Source organism: Lynx canadensis, chromosome B2, assembly GCF_007474595.2.
Source record: "Lynx canadensis isolate LIC74 chromosome B2, mLynCan4.pri.v2, whole genome shotgun sequence".
NCBI classification, from domain to species: Eukaryota; Metazoa; Chordata; class Mammalia; order Carnivora; family Felidae; genus Lynx; species Lynx canadensis.
In genome coordinates this window covers 143,060,864-143,077,797 of record NC_044307.1, presented here as the reverse complement: position 1 = coordinate 143,077,797, position 16,934 = coordinate 143,060,864, and the positions used below count along the sequence as shown (strand labels likewise).

General features: G+C 38.9%; 1 protein-coding gene across 2 annotated transcripts in view; it reads left to right on the top strand.

Annotated features, from left to right (window-relative positions):
* Window positions 1–16,934, top strand: part of SERAC1 (serine active site containing 1) — a 67,162-nt gene that overhangs the window by 2,486 nt on the left and 47,742 nt on the right. For both annotated transcript variants that reach the window (XM_030316692.2, XM_030316693.1), the window contains exon 2: window positions 14,547–14,638. In XM_030316692.2, the coding sequence (XP_030172552.1) occupies window positions 14,548–14,638 (91 nt within the window). In that variant the 5' untranslated portion in view covers window position 14,547. The remainder of the gene's footprint in view (window positions 1–14,546; window positions 14,639–16,934) is intronic.

The window sequence follows — 16,934 nt, the reverse complement described above, 5'->3', positions numbered from 1 at the left end:
AGAGGAGTAATGTTATAAAAATATAAAACTACAGCATTTAAAACAGAGTGACAGTAGTATGAGACAAAGCAATGGAATCGAATAAACATCCCAGGAACAAAAGAAAAATATGTGAGTATATGTGTATGTACATATGTAGGCATACATATGCATGAATTTATGAGGTAAGAGAAAAGATCACAAATCAATGGAAAAAGGAAGTTTTATCCAATAGTGAAAAAAATGGGCTTCAGGAAGGTTTCTGAATTAAAAAATGACTGTTATATACCAGCAATAACTAACTAGGAATTTTAATTTAAAAAGTTACTATTCGTAACAGTATTCAAAACTAAAGGTATCTAGAAATAGATCTGTACTGAGCTGTATAGTCCCCTAGGGAGAAAATTACAATGCTCTATTGAAACACAGAAGACCCAAGTAAATGAAGAGATATACCATATTCATGGGTGGGAAGACTCAATATCATAAAGGTGTCAGTTTCCCCCAATTCTACAAATTCAGTATAGTTACAATGAAAATTGCATGTGATTTTTCACAGAACTTGACACGCTGAACCTAAAATACATATGGAAAGCCAATGGACTAAGAATAGCTAAGTCAATTTTGAAAAAAATGAAGTCCCTTCCTCCCAGATATCAGAACTTAATATGAAGCTATAATAATTAAGACTATTTATTCTTAATTACTAGTATTGATTCAGGCATAGAAAAGTAGTCTGATGGAATAGACTAGAAAGCCTAGAAATGCATCCACATATATATGGGAGCTTAGCATACTACGAAATGGTCTTATAAAACCAGGGAAAGCATATGCTATTCACTAAATAATGCTGAAATAAATGGTATCCATGTAGAATAAAGACTAAATTAGGTTCTTATTACTGTCTGTTCACAATAGTGATTTCCAGATGGATTAAAGACTGCCGTATGAAAGACATCTATATAATATTTAGAAAAAAATATAGAGAGTCTGTATTGTTTCCAGGAAAGTTTTTATTTTTCACATAAGATTTACCATTTTAACTCCTTTTAGGTATATAGTTCAGTGGCATTCATGTTATTGTGTAGCTATCACTACTGTCTATCTCTGGAATTTTTTCATCTCACTGGGAAGGATTTCTTAAGTTACAAAAAGCACCATTGAGGTTGCTATTGCATTATTCCAAATGAAAGATAATGTTGATTTGAACTAGAGGGGTAACAGTGAAGATGAAGAAAGGAGGATGGATTTGGGATGTGTTTTGATGGCAGAGAGCAGGAATTGTGCATGGTTTGGATAGGGGGTGAGGGGAAAACAAGGAATCAGGGGCAACATCTAGGTATTTTGCTTGAACTACAAGGTAGATCACTTATCATTTATCACCAAAACCATTTGCTGTTTGGTGACAATGAAGAGGATGAGTGGAGGAAGACTATAGGAAGAAAAAAATAGAGAATTCTGTTTTGGATTGTTAAGTTTGAAAGACCTGTTTGACATGCAAGTGGAAATGTTCCAGTAGTGGTTGGATAGATGAGTCCGGAAAGACTGTGGCTGAAGGTGCAACTTTGGAATGACTGGCATATAGATATATTTAAAACTGATCTATTAGAATTGGATTTGGCTGCATTACACAGAAAATGATAATAATGGCTTAACTCTGCGTATGATTCCATAAGTGGGCAGGCCTTGGCTGGTGTGGCAGCTCCATGGTCATCAGGGACTTGGGCTCTTCTGTCTTGCTGTTCTGCCATCTTCAGCGTGCTACCTCATGGTTTAGATGGCTGCTTTAATTTCATATGCCACCTGCTCATAGCAAGAAGGAAAAGGAAAGATGAAAAGCATATATTCTTTTTTAGAGAGTGAGTCGGGGAGAGGGGCAGAGGGAGAGAGAGAATCCCAAGCAGGTTCACACTGAGCCTGATCGACATGGGCTCACCTGCTCCATCCCATGAGCCTGGGATCATAACTTGAGCTGAAATGAAGAGTCAGATACTCCACTGAATGAGCCACCCACACACCCCAAGGCACATGCTCTTTGAAGGACACTTTCCAGAAGTGGCACATGACATATCCACTTATAGCCCATTAGCCTGTTTTTAATTAGTGGTCACCTTAACTAGAGGGAAAGACAGGTAGTCTTTATTCAGTTACCTGTATGCCCAGCTACAATTCTAGTGTTTTATTAATAAGAATGAAGAGGAAATTGGATATTTAGTTTCAGTTTGGTTTCTTCTTCAACCAGGGCAGTGAAAATGGTGAAAGCCCTGGTGACCCCCCTGTTGTTAAATTTAACGGAGCTTTTGAATATTTGTTTCATGTGGTACTCATAATCCCTCCCTTTTTACTTTCTGTGTCTTTCAGAATTTCTCCTCTGTTATTAAAATTAGCATTTCATATTTAATGCAATCACAATCATAATCCCAAAGATTTTTTAAAAATCAAAAATTGACAAGCTGACTTTAAAACTGTGTGAAAGTGCCAAAGACCTAGAATAGTCAGTCTTGAAAAGGAAGAACAGAAACAGAGAACTTGTACTACCTAGCTTCGAGATTTGTAATATAACTCTAATAATCGACATGGTATGGTATTTATATAAGGATGGACAAATAGATCAATGAAACGCAGTAGAGTCCAGAGATATGCCCACACTTAAATAGTCAATTGATTTTTCAACCAAGGAACAAGTTAATTCAGTGAGGAAAGTAAAAGGTTTTCAACAAATAATGCTGGAACTGTTGGATATCCATATGGTGGTGGGGGTGGGTGGGTAGCAAAACTATTGCATCCAATATACAAGAACTAATTTGACATGGATCAAAAACCTATAAGTAAAAGGTAAAACAAACTCAGGATTTCTGTGGCTTTGAGGTAGGCAGCAATATCTAAGATAGGACACAGAATGCAATAAAAAAAGATTTGATAAAAGAGACTTGAAAATTAAAACTTCTGTTCATCAAAGGGTATCTTTAAGAAAATGAATAGATAAGTTACATACTAGGAGAAGATGTTTGCAGTATATATGTACATATATCTGATAAAGGATTTGGTTCCAGAATGAGTAGAGAGCTAATAACTCATTTAAAAAACACAAACAGTCCAAGTGAAAAATAAGTAAAAGCCTTGGCAGACACTTCACGTACAAAAAAATGAATGTAAATGGCTAACACAAATATGAAAAAGTGCTCGACATTGTTAGTTTTCAGGGAATTGCAAGTTAAAAACACAAGGAGATACTGAGGCGCCTGGGTGGCTCAGTCGGTTAAGTGCCAACTTCGGCTCAGGTCATGATCTCGTGGTTCGTGAGTTCGAGTCCCGTGTCGGGCTCTCTGTTGACAGCTCAGAGCCTGCGGCCTGCTTCGGATTCTGTGCCTCCCTCTCTCTCCTCCCCTCCCCTGCTTGCTCTCTGTCTCAATCTCTCTCTCTCTCTTTCTCCCTCTCTTTTTCAAAAATAAACTAAAAAAAAAACCACAAGGAGATACTACCACGTGCCCACTAAAATTGCTAAAGTCAGAAAGGCTGACAGCATCAATTAGTGGTGAGGATGTGGAACCACTTGAACTCTCATGCTCCTTCATTATTGGTTACAGCGTAAAATGGTACAATCGTGTTGGAAAAATATCTGGCAGTGTCTTATAAAGTTAAACATATATCTGCCTAATGACCCAGCAATTCCAGTCCTAGGTATTCACCCAAATGTATGAAAATGAAAATGTATGTCTAGAAAAAGCCTTGTATCAGAATGCTCATAGTAGCTTACGGTAGGCAGAACACTGGTCCCTCAAAGGTGTCCATGCCCCAATCTCTGGAACTTGTGAATATGTTATGTATGTGGCAAAAATATTTAGCAGATGGAATTAAAGTTCTAGGACTTAAACTAAATTTAGATTATCTGAGAGAGCCTAATATAATCACATGGATCCTTAAAAGTGGAAGAGGAAAGCGGAAGAGTCAGAGATAAGGCAATGTGGAAAGCATAAGCTGTTGCTGGTTCTGAGATGTAGAAGGCTACCTGCCCAAACCAGAGGGTGGCCCCTGAGAGCTAAGGGTGGCACCTAGACAACAACTAGCAAGGAAACAAGGAGCTCAGTCTGACAGCTGCATGGAACTGAATTCCCCCAAAAACCTGAATGAGCCTGGAAGTGGATTCTCCCCCAGAGCTTTCAATAAGGACTGCAGCCCTGTTAACACCTTGGTTTCAACCTTGTGAGACTGAAAACAGAAAGGCAATCTAAAATAGTGCCTAAGAGTCTGCATATTAATAATCTGCTGATAATCTTAAAATGACATTTTGAGAAGCACTTTTTTATACACTTTTTTTTTTTTAATTTTTTTTTCAACGTTTATTTATTTTTGGGACAGAGAGAGACAGAGCATAAACGGGGGAGGGGCAGAGAGAGAGGGAGACACAGAATTGGAAACAGGCTCCAGGCTCTGAGCCATCAGCCCAGAGCCTGACGCGGGGCTCGAACTCACGGACCGCGAGATCGTGACCTGGCTGAAGTCGGACGTTTAACCGACTGCGCCACCCAGGCGCCCCTACACTGTTTTTCAATAAATTCACCCCAACATATGATTTCAATTCATAGTGTGTACTAATGACTCATTAGTTTGTATGGCTTAGACATGTTTGCTAAACCCACATAATTTAATAGACCTTTTACATGAATATTTTATAAGAACCTTATATTGAAATTGGGAATTTGTCCTTCTTCTCAAATCAATTACTCTTCCTGTATTTCCCTATTTTGGTAAATGTTTTCCCTACATACTCAGTATTCCAAACCAGAAACAACCATAACCGTCTCCTCCCTGTTATCCATGACTCTCCACCTCTTATTCAAGTGGTTATCCAATTCTCTTAATAGTTCCTAAATCTGTTTCTTCATCATTCTCAGAGCAATTGCTTTAATTCAAGTACACGTTTCTATTTGAATTATCATTATAAGTCTCCCTATTGGTTTTCCCCATTGCTGCTTTGGCTTTTCTCCAACTCATTTCCAACTTTGTCAAGTTAAAAAAAATTACTTTTATCATGTTACTCCATTTTCTTAAGGTTAATCTCCTAACAGCTTCCCAAAACTCAGGGTAAACTTTAGACTCCTTAACTTAGCTAAAAAGGACTTTCATGATCTGACTAGCCCCTGCCTTCAGTACTTCCATGTTAGTAACCAACAGAATGAGTTGACATAAAATCAGTAAGGAAGAGAAGACCTAAAAAACACTATCAACCATTTTTCCCTTATAGAGATGTGTAGAATCCTCTTCTCAACAACAATAGAATATACATTCTTTGCAAGTGCATGTAGAACATTCACTAAGGTAGACTGTATTCTGTGCCATAAAACAAATCAAGTTTTAAAAGAATTCAAAATATACAAAGCCTGTTCTCCAGCCACAGTGGAATTAAGCTAAAAATCAGGGATATCTGGAAATTACCAAATACTTGGTAATTAAATAACACACTTCTAAATATGCCATGAGTCAAAGAAGAAGTCACACTATAATTAGAAAATATTTTTAGGGGTGCCTGGGTGACTCAGTCTGTTAAGTGTCTAACTCTTGATTTTGGCTCAGGTCATGATCTCACAGTTTTGTGAATTTGAGCCCCATGTCAGGCTCTGCACTGACCACAAGGAGCCTACTTGGATTCTCTCTCTCTCTCTCTCTCTCTCTCTCTGCCCCTCCCCCTTGCTTGTGCTCTTTTGGTGTCTCTCAAAATAAATAAACTTTAAAAAAACTTGTAAAAAATTTAAAAGAATATTTTTAATTGAATGAAAGAACACTAGTATATCAAAATTTGAAGGATACGGGCAAAGCAGAACTTAAAGGGAAACTTAGTGTTATAAACTAACAGAAAAGAAACCTTAGAACAGTGATTTAAGCTTCAATTTTAAGAAGTTTGAGAAGGAAGAACTATTTGAAATCAAAACAAGCAGAAGGCAGAGACTAATAAAGATAAGAGCACAAATCAATGAGATTGATAATAGAAAAACAAGGTAATTCAGTGAAACTAAAAGCTGCTTCTTTGAAAATATCAACAAAATTGATAAACCTCTAGCCAGAGAAGCTAAGAGAAAAAGAGGGAAGACACAAATTGCCAAAATCAGGAATGAAAGAGAAGACTGCACTTTAGACCCTAAGACCTGAAAAAGATAATATAGGAATACTACTTAAAGATACCAGTTCTACACAAACTCTTCCAGAATACAGAAGAACATGGAACACTTACCAGCTCATTTTGTAAGACCAGCATTACCTTGATGTGAAAGCTAAAGACATCACATGAAACTAGAGACTAGTATCTCATGAACATAGACATAAAAATCCTTAAAGTACTAGCAAATTGAATCCAACAATATATAAAAAGGATAATGGTGTATCATGACTTCAATTTGTCCTGGGAATATTAATCAAGTAATATATTAACAGACTACAGAAAAATCAAATGTTCACCTTAATAGATGAACAAAATGTTTTTGTCAAAATTCAGTAATTTGGGAATAGAAGGGAATGCCCTCAAACCAATAAAGGACATCTACAAAAAAGTCTACAGCTAACATTAATGATGAAAGACTGAGTGCTTTCCTCCTAAGATCAGGAGCAATAGAAGGATAGATCTGCCTCACTACTTCTATTCAGTATTGTTCTGGAGGTCCTATCCTGTGAAGTAAAGCAAAATTAAAAAATAGAAGGCATATAGATTGGAAAGAAAGAAATTGAACTGTTTTCACTGGCAACATAATTGTGTATGTCAAAAATCCCCAACGGTCTCCCACCCCTGCCAAAGAAGTCCCAGAACTAATGAGTTTAGCAAGGTCACAGGTTATTAAGGAAATACACAGAATCAGCAATTTTCGTATACTAGGAATGGACAATTGGAAATTGAAATTTAAAAAAAGCATCCTGGAAGTACTATTTACATTTGTACCAAAACCCAGGAAATACTTAGGTATAAGTTTTTAAAAATACATGGTAATATTTGTATGCTGGAAATAACCAAACATGGGTGGAAAAATAAAAGATGACAGAACAAATGGAGAGATCATTTATGTTCATGGCTTGGAAAACTCAGTATTAATCTCAGAAGAATTTTTTGTAGAAATAAGCTGATTCTAAAATTTATATGGAAAGGCAAACAACTAGAGTATCAAAAACCATTTGAAAAAAGAACAAGTTCAGATTTTAAGATTGTATATCTACAATAATCAGCACTGTGGCAATGGAAAAAAGATTATAGCAGTAGACAACATATACACATGGTCAATTATTTTGGTCAATTATTTTTTGGCAAAGATGTAAATAAAGGCAATTAAATGAGGAAATGGTGTCTTTTCAACAACTGATTCTGAAACAATTGCACATTCATATGCAAAAAAATTTCACCCCAAACAGAAGTTCCCTTAGAATGTATCATGAGTCTAAATGTAAAAACCTGAAACTATAAAGCTTGCAGAGAAAGTTATAGGGGAATATCTTAGTGACCTGGAGTTAGGCAAAGACTTCTTTTATGCAATACCAAAAGCATGATCCATAAAGTAAAGATTGATTAATTTGACTTCATCAAAATTGAGAACTTCCGCTCTTCCAAAAATACAAGAGAATGAAGACAAGCCATAGACTGGAAGAAAATATTTGCAAATCATGTAACAAAGATCTTTTATCCAGAATGTGTAAAGTATTCCCAAAAGTCAATAATAAGAAAACAAACAACCTTATTAAAAATAGGCAAAAGAGGGGCACCTTGGTGGCTCAGTCAGTTAAGCATCTGACTTCGGCTCAGGTCATGATTTCACGGTTCATGAGTTCAAGCCCCACATCAAGCTCTGTGCTGATAGCTCAGAGCCTGGAGCCTGCTTTGGATTCTGTGTCTCTCTGCCCCTACTCTGCTCACACTCTGTCTCTCTCAAAAATAAAAATAATAAAAACATTGAAAAAAAAACTTTAAAAAATGGGCAAAATATTTTAACAGATTTTTCACCAAAGAATACAGACACGGCAGATAAGCACGTGAAAAGATGCTTAATATTACTGGTTACTGAGGAGATGCAAGTTAAATCAATGATGAGCTATTACTACACACCTGTTAGAATGGGTAAACTAAAAGCAACTGACTGCGAATAAAGTTTGGCACTTTCTTATAAAGTTAGAATATGTTTACCTTTTGACTCACATCTAGGTTATTACCCAGGTGAAATCAAAGCTAATGTTTATACCAAAAAAAATCTGTATGCAAGTGTTTATAGCTGCTTTATATATAATTACCAAAAACTGGAAACAATCCGACTGTGTCTCAGCTGGGGAATATATAAACAAACAAGTAATATCCATATAATGGAATAATAGCCAATAAAAAGAATGAATTACTGATATAATAACACAAGATGATTCTCAGTTGCCTTTTGCTAAGGAAAGGAAACCAGACTTCTAGGCTATGTGCTATATGATTCCATTTATAGGACGTTCTTAAATTTTTTTTTTCAACGTTTTTTATTTATTTTTGGGACAGAGAGAGACAGAGCATGAACGGGGGAGGGGCAGAGAGAGAGGGAGACACAGAATCGGAAACAGGCTCCAGGCTCCGAGCCATCAGCCCAGAGCCTGATGCGGGGCTCGAACTCACGGACCACGAGATCGTGACCTGGCTGAAGTCGGACGCTTAACCGACTGCGCCACCCAGGCGCCCCTATAGGACGTTCTTAATAAAGGTAAAACTAGGGTGAGGAAAACAAATCAGTGGTTTCCAGAACTGTGTATGAAAGAGATTTGACAAAAGGGCACAAAATTATTTGAGTTGATAACAGTGTTTCATATTTTGATTTGATTGCATTTGTCAAAACTTTGGAACTGTACATTTAAAAGGTGAGGGGTGCCTGGGTGGCTCAGTTGGTTGAGTATCCAACTTCAGCTTAGGTCATGAACTTGTGGTTCGTGGGTCTGGACTTGTCTGTGCTTCCCGTCTGTGCTGACAGCTGAGAGCCTGCTTTGGATTCTGTGTCTCCCTCTGCCTCTGTTCCTTCTCCATTCACACTCTCTGTCTCTCAGAAATAAATAAAGATTAAAAAAAATTTTAAGGGGAATATTTAAAAGTGTGTATAAGTTACCATTAAAAAAAGGTGAATGAACAAATTTTTTTTATCACTTTTCCTCTGAAACTGAGATAACCTGCAGTACTCTAGATAGATAACTTAGTACCACTAATTTCCTAGAGACCAAAATTTTAAGAAATACAGATTTCGACAGTGGGGAATTACTGAAAGATTTGAAGCAAGGGAATAATATGATTAAATTTAAAAAGTTACTTTTAGGGACTCCTGGGTGTCTCAGTTGGTTAAGTGTCCAACTCTTGATTTCTGCTCACGTCATGATCTCCCAGTTCATGAGTTCAAGACCCGCATTGGGCTCTGGGCTGATAGCGTAGAGCCTGCTTGAGATTCTCAATCTCTCCCTCTCTCTGCCTCTTCTGTACATGCATGTGCTCCCAAATAAACTTAATAAAAATAAAAAGTTACTTTTACTTTTAGGCAGCACCCTTGCTTCATGCACATGAAAACTTTAGTTAAAATGTAATGGAAGAACTTGGAATTGTGAGAAGGAAGAGAAGAAGAAACTCAGAAGAAAGTAATAGCACTGAGGGAAGGTTGAAGCATTTGCAGGATTATTACAAACTGATAGAGAACTTAATTACTTGAACCTAAGTTCATGTAGAGTTAAAAATGATGTCTAAAGGCATACACTTTGGGGCACCTGGGTGGTTCGGTCAGCTGAGTGTCTGACTCTTGATTTTGGCTCAGGTCATGGTCCCAGGGTCATGGGATCAAGTCCTGCGTCAAGCTCCTCATCGGACTCTGTGCTGAGTGTGGAGCCTGCTTAAGATTCTCTCTCTCCCTCTGCCCCTCTCCCTTGCTCATTTGCTATCTCTAAAATTAAAAAAAAAAAAGGCATACACCTTCAAGGAGATAGGAATTAGAAAATTTCTTCCCATTAGACTATAGAAATAGTATTGGAAACTTCCCTTTTTTTTTTTTTTTTTTTTTTAAGAGAGTGCACTCAGGGGAGGGGCAGAGGGAGACGGAGAGAGAGAATCTTAAGCAGACTCCATGCCCAGTGCAGGACCTGATGCTGGGCTGGATCTCACAACTGTGAGATCATGACCTGAGCCAAAATCAGGAGTCAGACAACCAACTGAGACACCCAGGTGCCCCAGAAATACCCTTTTTACTAGGAACATGAAAGAGTGGAAATTTGTACTCTAAATCTGTACCACATATGTCTGTGGGGTTTGTATTAACATTGTCCTGATAATGCTGGGAACCCAATTTGAGAAATCTATAAATTGGTAATACCTGTCCTGTTTTGGCTGAGAAAATTTGAATTGTTATAACTCACGGTGATAATAGGATTCCCACCAGAGATACTCCCACTGAAAATGAGCTCTCAATCAAAGATTACAAAGAATTTAAGCAAACCACCAAGAAGCCAGCCCTAATTATTAGAAATAGTGGTTCTAACAAACTTTAAGATAAGCCTAAAGTGTAAAGGAATGTTTAGAAACCATATGTATCAGTTGGCTAATTGCTGCAGTTTAAATTCCCCCAAAGTTGGGGCGCCTGGGTGGCGCAGTCGGTTAAGCGTCCGACTTCAGCCAGGTCACGATCTCGCAGTCCGTGAGTTCGAGCCCCGCGTCGGGCTCTGTGCTGACTGCTCAGAGCCTGGAGCCTGTTTCCGATTCTGTGTCTCCCTCTCTCTCTGCCCCTCCCCCGTTCATGCTCTGTCTCTCTCTGTCCCAAAAATAAATAAACGTTGAAAAAAAAAATTAAAAAAAAAAATAAAAAAAAAATAAATTCCCCCAAAGCCTAATAGCAAAAAGAACCATTTTATTGCTTACAAGTCTAAAGTTTAGATAGGGGGTTCGTAGGGACAGCTAGGAGTGAATTAGTCTGGGATGCTCTCACATGCCTGGCAGTTGGTACTGGTAGCTGGGCTAATGGGGATATTGGACCACGTTTCTCTTATCATCCAGCAGACTAACTGGGCATCTTCACATGGTGATCACAAGGATCCCAAGAGCAGCAAAGACAGAAGCCTCAGTGCTTCTCACGTGTCTGCCTGCATCATTTTTCTGTGGTCTTATGGCCAATGTCAGGTATAAAGCCACCTCCCGAATCAGTAGAGGGGGGTACTGCCAAAACCAAAAACTACCAAAAATAAAAAAAGGAATAACTTGTGACCATTTAAGAAAAAGGGCACCTGTTGGGATGAGCACTGGGTGTTGTATAGAAATCAATTTGACAATAAATTTCATATAAAAAAATAATAAAAAAAATTAAAATTCTACCATACGTTAAGACAAAACAAAATAGTGTGTCAAAAGGGAAGAAAAAGCAGGCAAGATGAGCCAGCTAGAAAGTTTAAACATAAAAAAAGTTACTGAAATAGTGGATAGATGAATGGCAGCTTAAATACATTTTAAAAATGAATTGGTGAGTTGGAAGATAGATTTGAAGTTCCATCTTGACCCATAATGTATATCAGAGAGATAGAAAGAGGAAGAAATTATGGAAGAAGTCGAGATTTAGAGAACAGCAAAAGAAAGTCGAACGAGAAAAAACTGAAATTTCTCAGCTGGAGGGTATAGCATGAGGTAAAAAAGAGAACCATAAATGGAAGTCACTGGAACACTAATCTTTAAGGGTCAGGTGGAGATAGCCCCACCCCACTTGTAAGCCCAGTAATGGCAGGGGCCATACTTCCTTATTCACATCTTAGGTTTCCATCCCTGACGGTTGATAGGTGCTCAGCACATGTTTGAATGAATAATGGGATGGAGCAGCCAGAAATGTGAGAATAAAACCAGGAGGCCGGGAGTCATAGTAGCTAGAGAAGGAGAGAAGTCAGATGCTTCAGAAAAAAACAAGAGGAGGACTGAAAAGTGGGCTTAGAAACAAAGATGTCACTCACTGTCAGTGCTAGAGAAGGACAGTGGAGAGAGAATCTTAGGGAAGGTGAGAGGAGAGGCACTTGGAGGGAGGGAGGTCCCTCCCCCCAGTCATTTGTTTTCGTGTGTTGATGGGAGAACATTGGAAATCCGGTATTTAAGGGAGGAGGCGTAGGAAGAGCTGAAAGAAAGGGAGTGAGGATTAAGACAAGAAAAGCATTTCTAGTGAATGAGTCAAGGTCCCTGTGGAAGTGAAAGAGATGAGACCCAGGACAAGATTTCCCCTTGGAAAGGGGATGGGATGTTTTCCTCAGAAACTGGGAAGAACAGTGCAGAAGATCCATTTGGAATCTGGAAAAGGCAGCACAGGTGTGTATCATTTGTAGGCCAAGGTGGATTGACCAGAGAGTCAAGAACCTGATGCTTCGGGCACCTTACTGGCGTGGGCCCCTTTGAGTGCTAGGAGTTACCAGGATTTGTAATGTCCTGAGGGGAGAGGGGATGCCAGATTGTGGTCCAGAAACATTTTTTCCACAAGCATTTCTGACAAATTGCCTCATGAAATCTCAGAAGAAAGGTATCAAAATTTCTAAGACTTCAGTCATTTGTTATCATATCTTTTCTCATTCTAAATAGCTTTTATTTTAGAACCTAATTTGGCATTTGTGATTTTGTGTTCTTTTTTTTTTTTTTTTTTTAAAGAACTTCCCCACTTCCTTCCTCCCCATGTGAATAAATGTTAAGCCCTTCATTACCTGGATCTATCCTTGCTTATAGGTAAGGGGGCAGAAGTTGAGGGAGTTTGTAGTTTTAACTTTCTCAGTGAAATAAGAGACCATTTGAGGACAGCGGTAGGGAGGAGGCTTCGCAGGGAATGTGGGTCATTTAGAGCAGTCGTTGTGGGGACGAAGAGAGAACGGATTAGGGACAGCAGAAACGATTCTGAGAGCCCGCTCCCAATTTGTCTTATTCTCCCCAAACCACTCTCCCCCACTCCACCCCATTTTGGCTGTCCACTTGTAGAAAGAACACATGTTTTCAGATTAGGGTTGCAGGCTACTAGAAAGAGGAGAGGTCTAGCACTGTTGAGGGAGGAGGCAGAGAGTGATGTACCACGGGGTCAAGGCCGGGTGGGGAGAGAAGCACAGCCACAGGACAGGCTGCTCGCTCCCAGATGAGGGAGGGATGGGAGGTTAGTTGGGGCTGGAGAGCAGAGAAATCAAGACTCAGAGAGCTGAGAGAGAGTTAGAAATGAAGCGGTTTATACTGGAGACAGCTGCCAGGGCCAGTGAAGTCACCTGAGGAAACGCAGAAGGAAATAAGAGGACGACATACATTTCCAGTGGACTCCAATTTATTCCCAGGATTTAGTAGAAGGGAAGCCTGCTGGGGGAAGCGGGGAGGTATGTGTAAGTTAACAATATAAAGCTTTTTAGGCCAGAGAAGTAATAGCAAAGAGCATTTGTGTAATGTTTTATAGTTGACTGCTTTCCTAGTGTCAAGATTGAAAGAAGCAATAGGTATTACTGCTCTGTGTTTTTGTTTTACTCAAGTTGTTATGTAGTAATTAAAATACAAATCTATACACAAACTCAAAGTAGTTTACGTTGCCTTCTGCCCTGGCTTCACGAGCATCTACTTCATTGCAGCCTTTATATCATCTTTACCATTATCCTTATGTCTCATGGAGAAGTAGTAGCAACCCGTTAAAAAGGTGAGAAAATAAGAAACAATGACCTTTAAAGCAGTGACCTTCACGAGTTTACCTTTTGCCTAAATCAGTTGGCTTAGTCATCAGTTGATGTACTGGAATTATGAGAAAAAATATAAAAGTTTTATTTTGTGTTATCTCTAACGGATATTTCTTACATATACACACCAAGTAATTTCCCCCTTATCACTATAAAGCTGCTAGAACTTCTATGTTCAACCAAAGGACCTTTTCTCACATGAGTCCCTGAAGGCACTTTCCTTTCTTTTCCTTTATAGCAATCACAAAAGAAGAGCAGTCTTGTCCAAAAGCAATCTGATAATGATTCCAGAATACTGAGTTGTTCTAGAAACTATTGCATCATATTTCGATCATCTTTACTCAGTTGATGAAGTAGTTGAGTGACAGTTCTCCTTCTCTGATAGGATGCCAACAGCTAACAAAGGATTTTAAACCGTGTTGGGTACCATCCTGAAGTAGCTAGAGAAAAGCAGAATGCTTGCAAGGGTTCTAAGTATGTCTTCCATTCAGAGCACTTTTCATTTCTCTAGGGCCTTTGGTCATCATAGGTAAATATAAATATCTTTATCCATATGCATATATATATATATATTTTAACAGACATTGAAAAAATTTTGAATTCATATATCGACATTCTGATTAATCTGTATTTTCTTGCTTCCTACGAATCATTGTTCACAGTTGGACTCAGTTTGAAGAATAGTCAAAGTACTACCAAAGTATTATTCTAGTATGTCTTTTTTAAGGATGAAATTTCTTTTTTAATTGAAAAGTTTTTTTCCTGGTCTTGAAAAACCGAAGTCTGTAGGCAGTCCAACTGTGATTGTGGTGTGTTCTTATAGTCGAATGTTTTAAATTAGCTGTCAAATTAAATATGTTATCATTGTTCTAAACACGCAGAATGTCCCTGGCTGCTTATTGTATCATCTGTTGCAGAAGAATAGGAGCCTCAACTCCTCCTCCCCAAAGCACCACGTACTGGAGAGACATCAGTGAGTACACTTTCAACAACAGTATTTCATATGGAAACAGTGATAGAATTATTTTCTATACCAATGGTGCACCCCAAATTTGTGGGCCCAGAGCCATGCCATGCATATTCCTTTCTCTTGAGAATCTTTTTCCTCCCCTATGTTTCCTGTCAAATTCATGCTCATCTTTTCAAAGTCGAGTATCCCCACATTCTCACTCAGCAGTAAGTTTCTGCAAAAACAAGTGCCAGACACATGTACTGCGTTCTGGGAATTCAGCGGTGAGCCAAGAAGATAGTGTACTTGCCCTATGGGCGGTTAGGGTCTAGTGCTGATTTAGTATCTTTATTTGTAAATCTTTATTTACCTATTTATTACTAACCTTTATTTGTAAAAGAGGAGATAGGCCTAGATCATCTTTCATTCATTTGGCAAATTATTTATTTACCATTTACTCTATGCCAAGTACTATTCTAGGCCCTTAGGATACAATATGGATTGAGACAAAGTCCTGTTTTCAGGGAGCTTCTGTTTGCTCTGTAAGATAGATCTTTTTTTGGGGGGGGGTGGGGATAGGTCCTTTTCATCTAGAAAAGTTCTGTGATTCTGTTTTTGTTCTTTTTTTTAAGTTTATTTTCAGAGACAGTGAGTGGGGGAGGGGCAGAGAGAGAGAGAGAGAGAGAGAGAGAAAAAGAGAGAGAGGGAAAGAATCCCAAGCAGGCTCCACACTGTCAGCCCTGAGCCCGACGCGGGGCTCAAACTCACGAACCACAAGATCATGACCTGGGCTGAAATCAAAAGTCGGACACCTAACCGCCTGAGCCACCCAGGTGCCCTGTGATTGTATATTTTAAACATAAAAAGAGGGTGGGGAGAGAAAAGGGAGCTTTTTCTCTCGTCATTTCTAAAGGACAAACTCAAGAGTAGTGAATTAACTTTAGGATAGGAGAAAAGGCTGTGAGACTGTATTCTGTTCCCAGGGCCTAGTAAAAAGAAACATAGCAAGTGGTAGCAGTAGAGAAAGCAGAGAGTGGCTCCCAGGGCCTCCAGGGTGAGCATGGAGGGAAGGCAGTCCAGGAAGCCATCTTGGAAAGAAAAACATCCTAGAGGAGCTGCACAGTCAGGAAGCTTTGTCTCAGCTTTGGATCTCATCCCTGCAGACCTCCTGGAACTGTCTCCTTCCCGGTTCTGGAACCACTACTCAGGTCTTAGAGTTTGGGAGGAATGTCCATCTTCCATGCCCGATGCCTAGAGAAGTCAGTTGAGGAGAGTTCCTTATCCCTCAGTAGGGAGGGGAAATATGTTGTCAGCAGCCTAAGTGGAGAGTCTGACAAAAGGCCACCTCTACACATCCAATAAATTAAAGGTTATGTAGGTTTTGTGGACTGGTGGCAGACCCTAACCATCTTGGGTAATGCATCAGTTAAGGTTGTGTTCAGTGCATGTAACAGAAGCTTGACTACAGTGGCTTCAATTAGTAAAGTTTTCATTTTTCTTACCTAACAGTCAAAAGAGAGACTGTTTAGAGCAGGAATTGCAGTTTAGCAATCCTCCTATCTTCCTGCTCTGTTATCTTTATTGTCCTCATGGTCACAAGATGGTTGCTGAATCTCTAGACATCCAGAAAGTAGACAGGCCAAAAGTCATCTTATGAAACCTTGTCTCTGTATTTGGAGAGGGATCTCTACTTACGGACTCGCATTTATATCTGATTGGGTGTAACTGTGTTGCATAGCCAGCCCTAGCTGCCAGAGTCAGGAATTCAAATATTTTTAGATAGTAATCAGCTTGTGCAGTATGGATTAAGGGGCTTGTGTGCATCAGATAGACAACTATCTGTGTTTTCCACTAGGAGTTCTTTTTTACATTAAAAAAATATTTTTATAAGTAAACTTGAAGAATGTAACCATTATTTTTAATTGGGTTATGTACATATGGCACTTACCCAGCAACTATAACATAATTACTTTGGGAAAAGTCACTTTGTGTCCTTATGTCACAAGCATAATCCCTTCAATATAGCCCTAGTAGTGATAGAACTCTCCCCATCCTTCTATTTTACTGGTTGTGAACTAAAAGGAGTCAGAAGGCAAGTTAGCTTCATGGCTGTCGCATTCAGTGGAAGCACTGTAGGCCTGGCATTATCAGTAGTGCAGCAGGTCTAGGGTCTCTGATTTGCTGGGAATGACAGAATAAGAGATGCAAGAAGGGGAGAATAGTGTGAAATGAGGAGGAGTATGAAATGCAGATTATATGTTTTTACCCAGTGTTTTTTGGTTCGTCTGCATCTGGGGTTAGGAAGAAGCCTTGTGTTGGT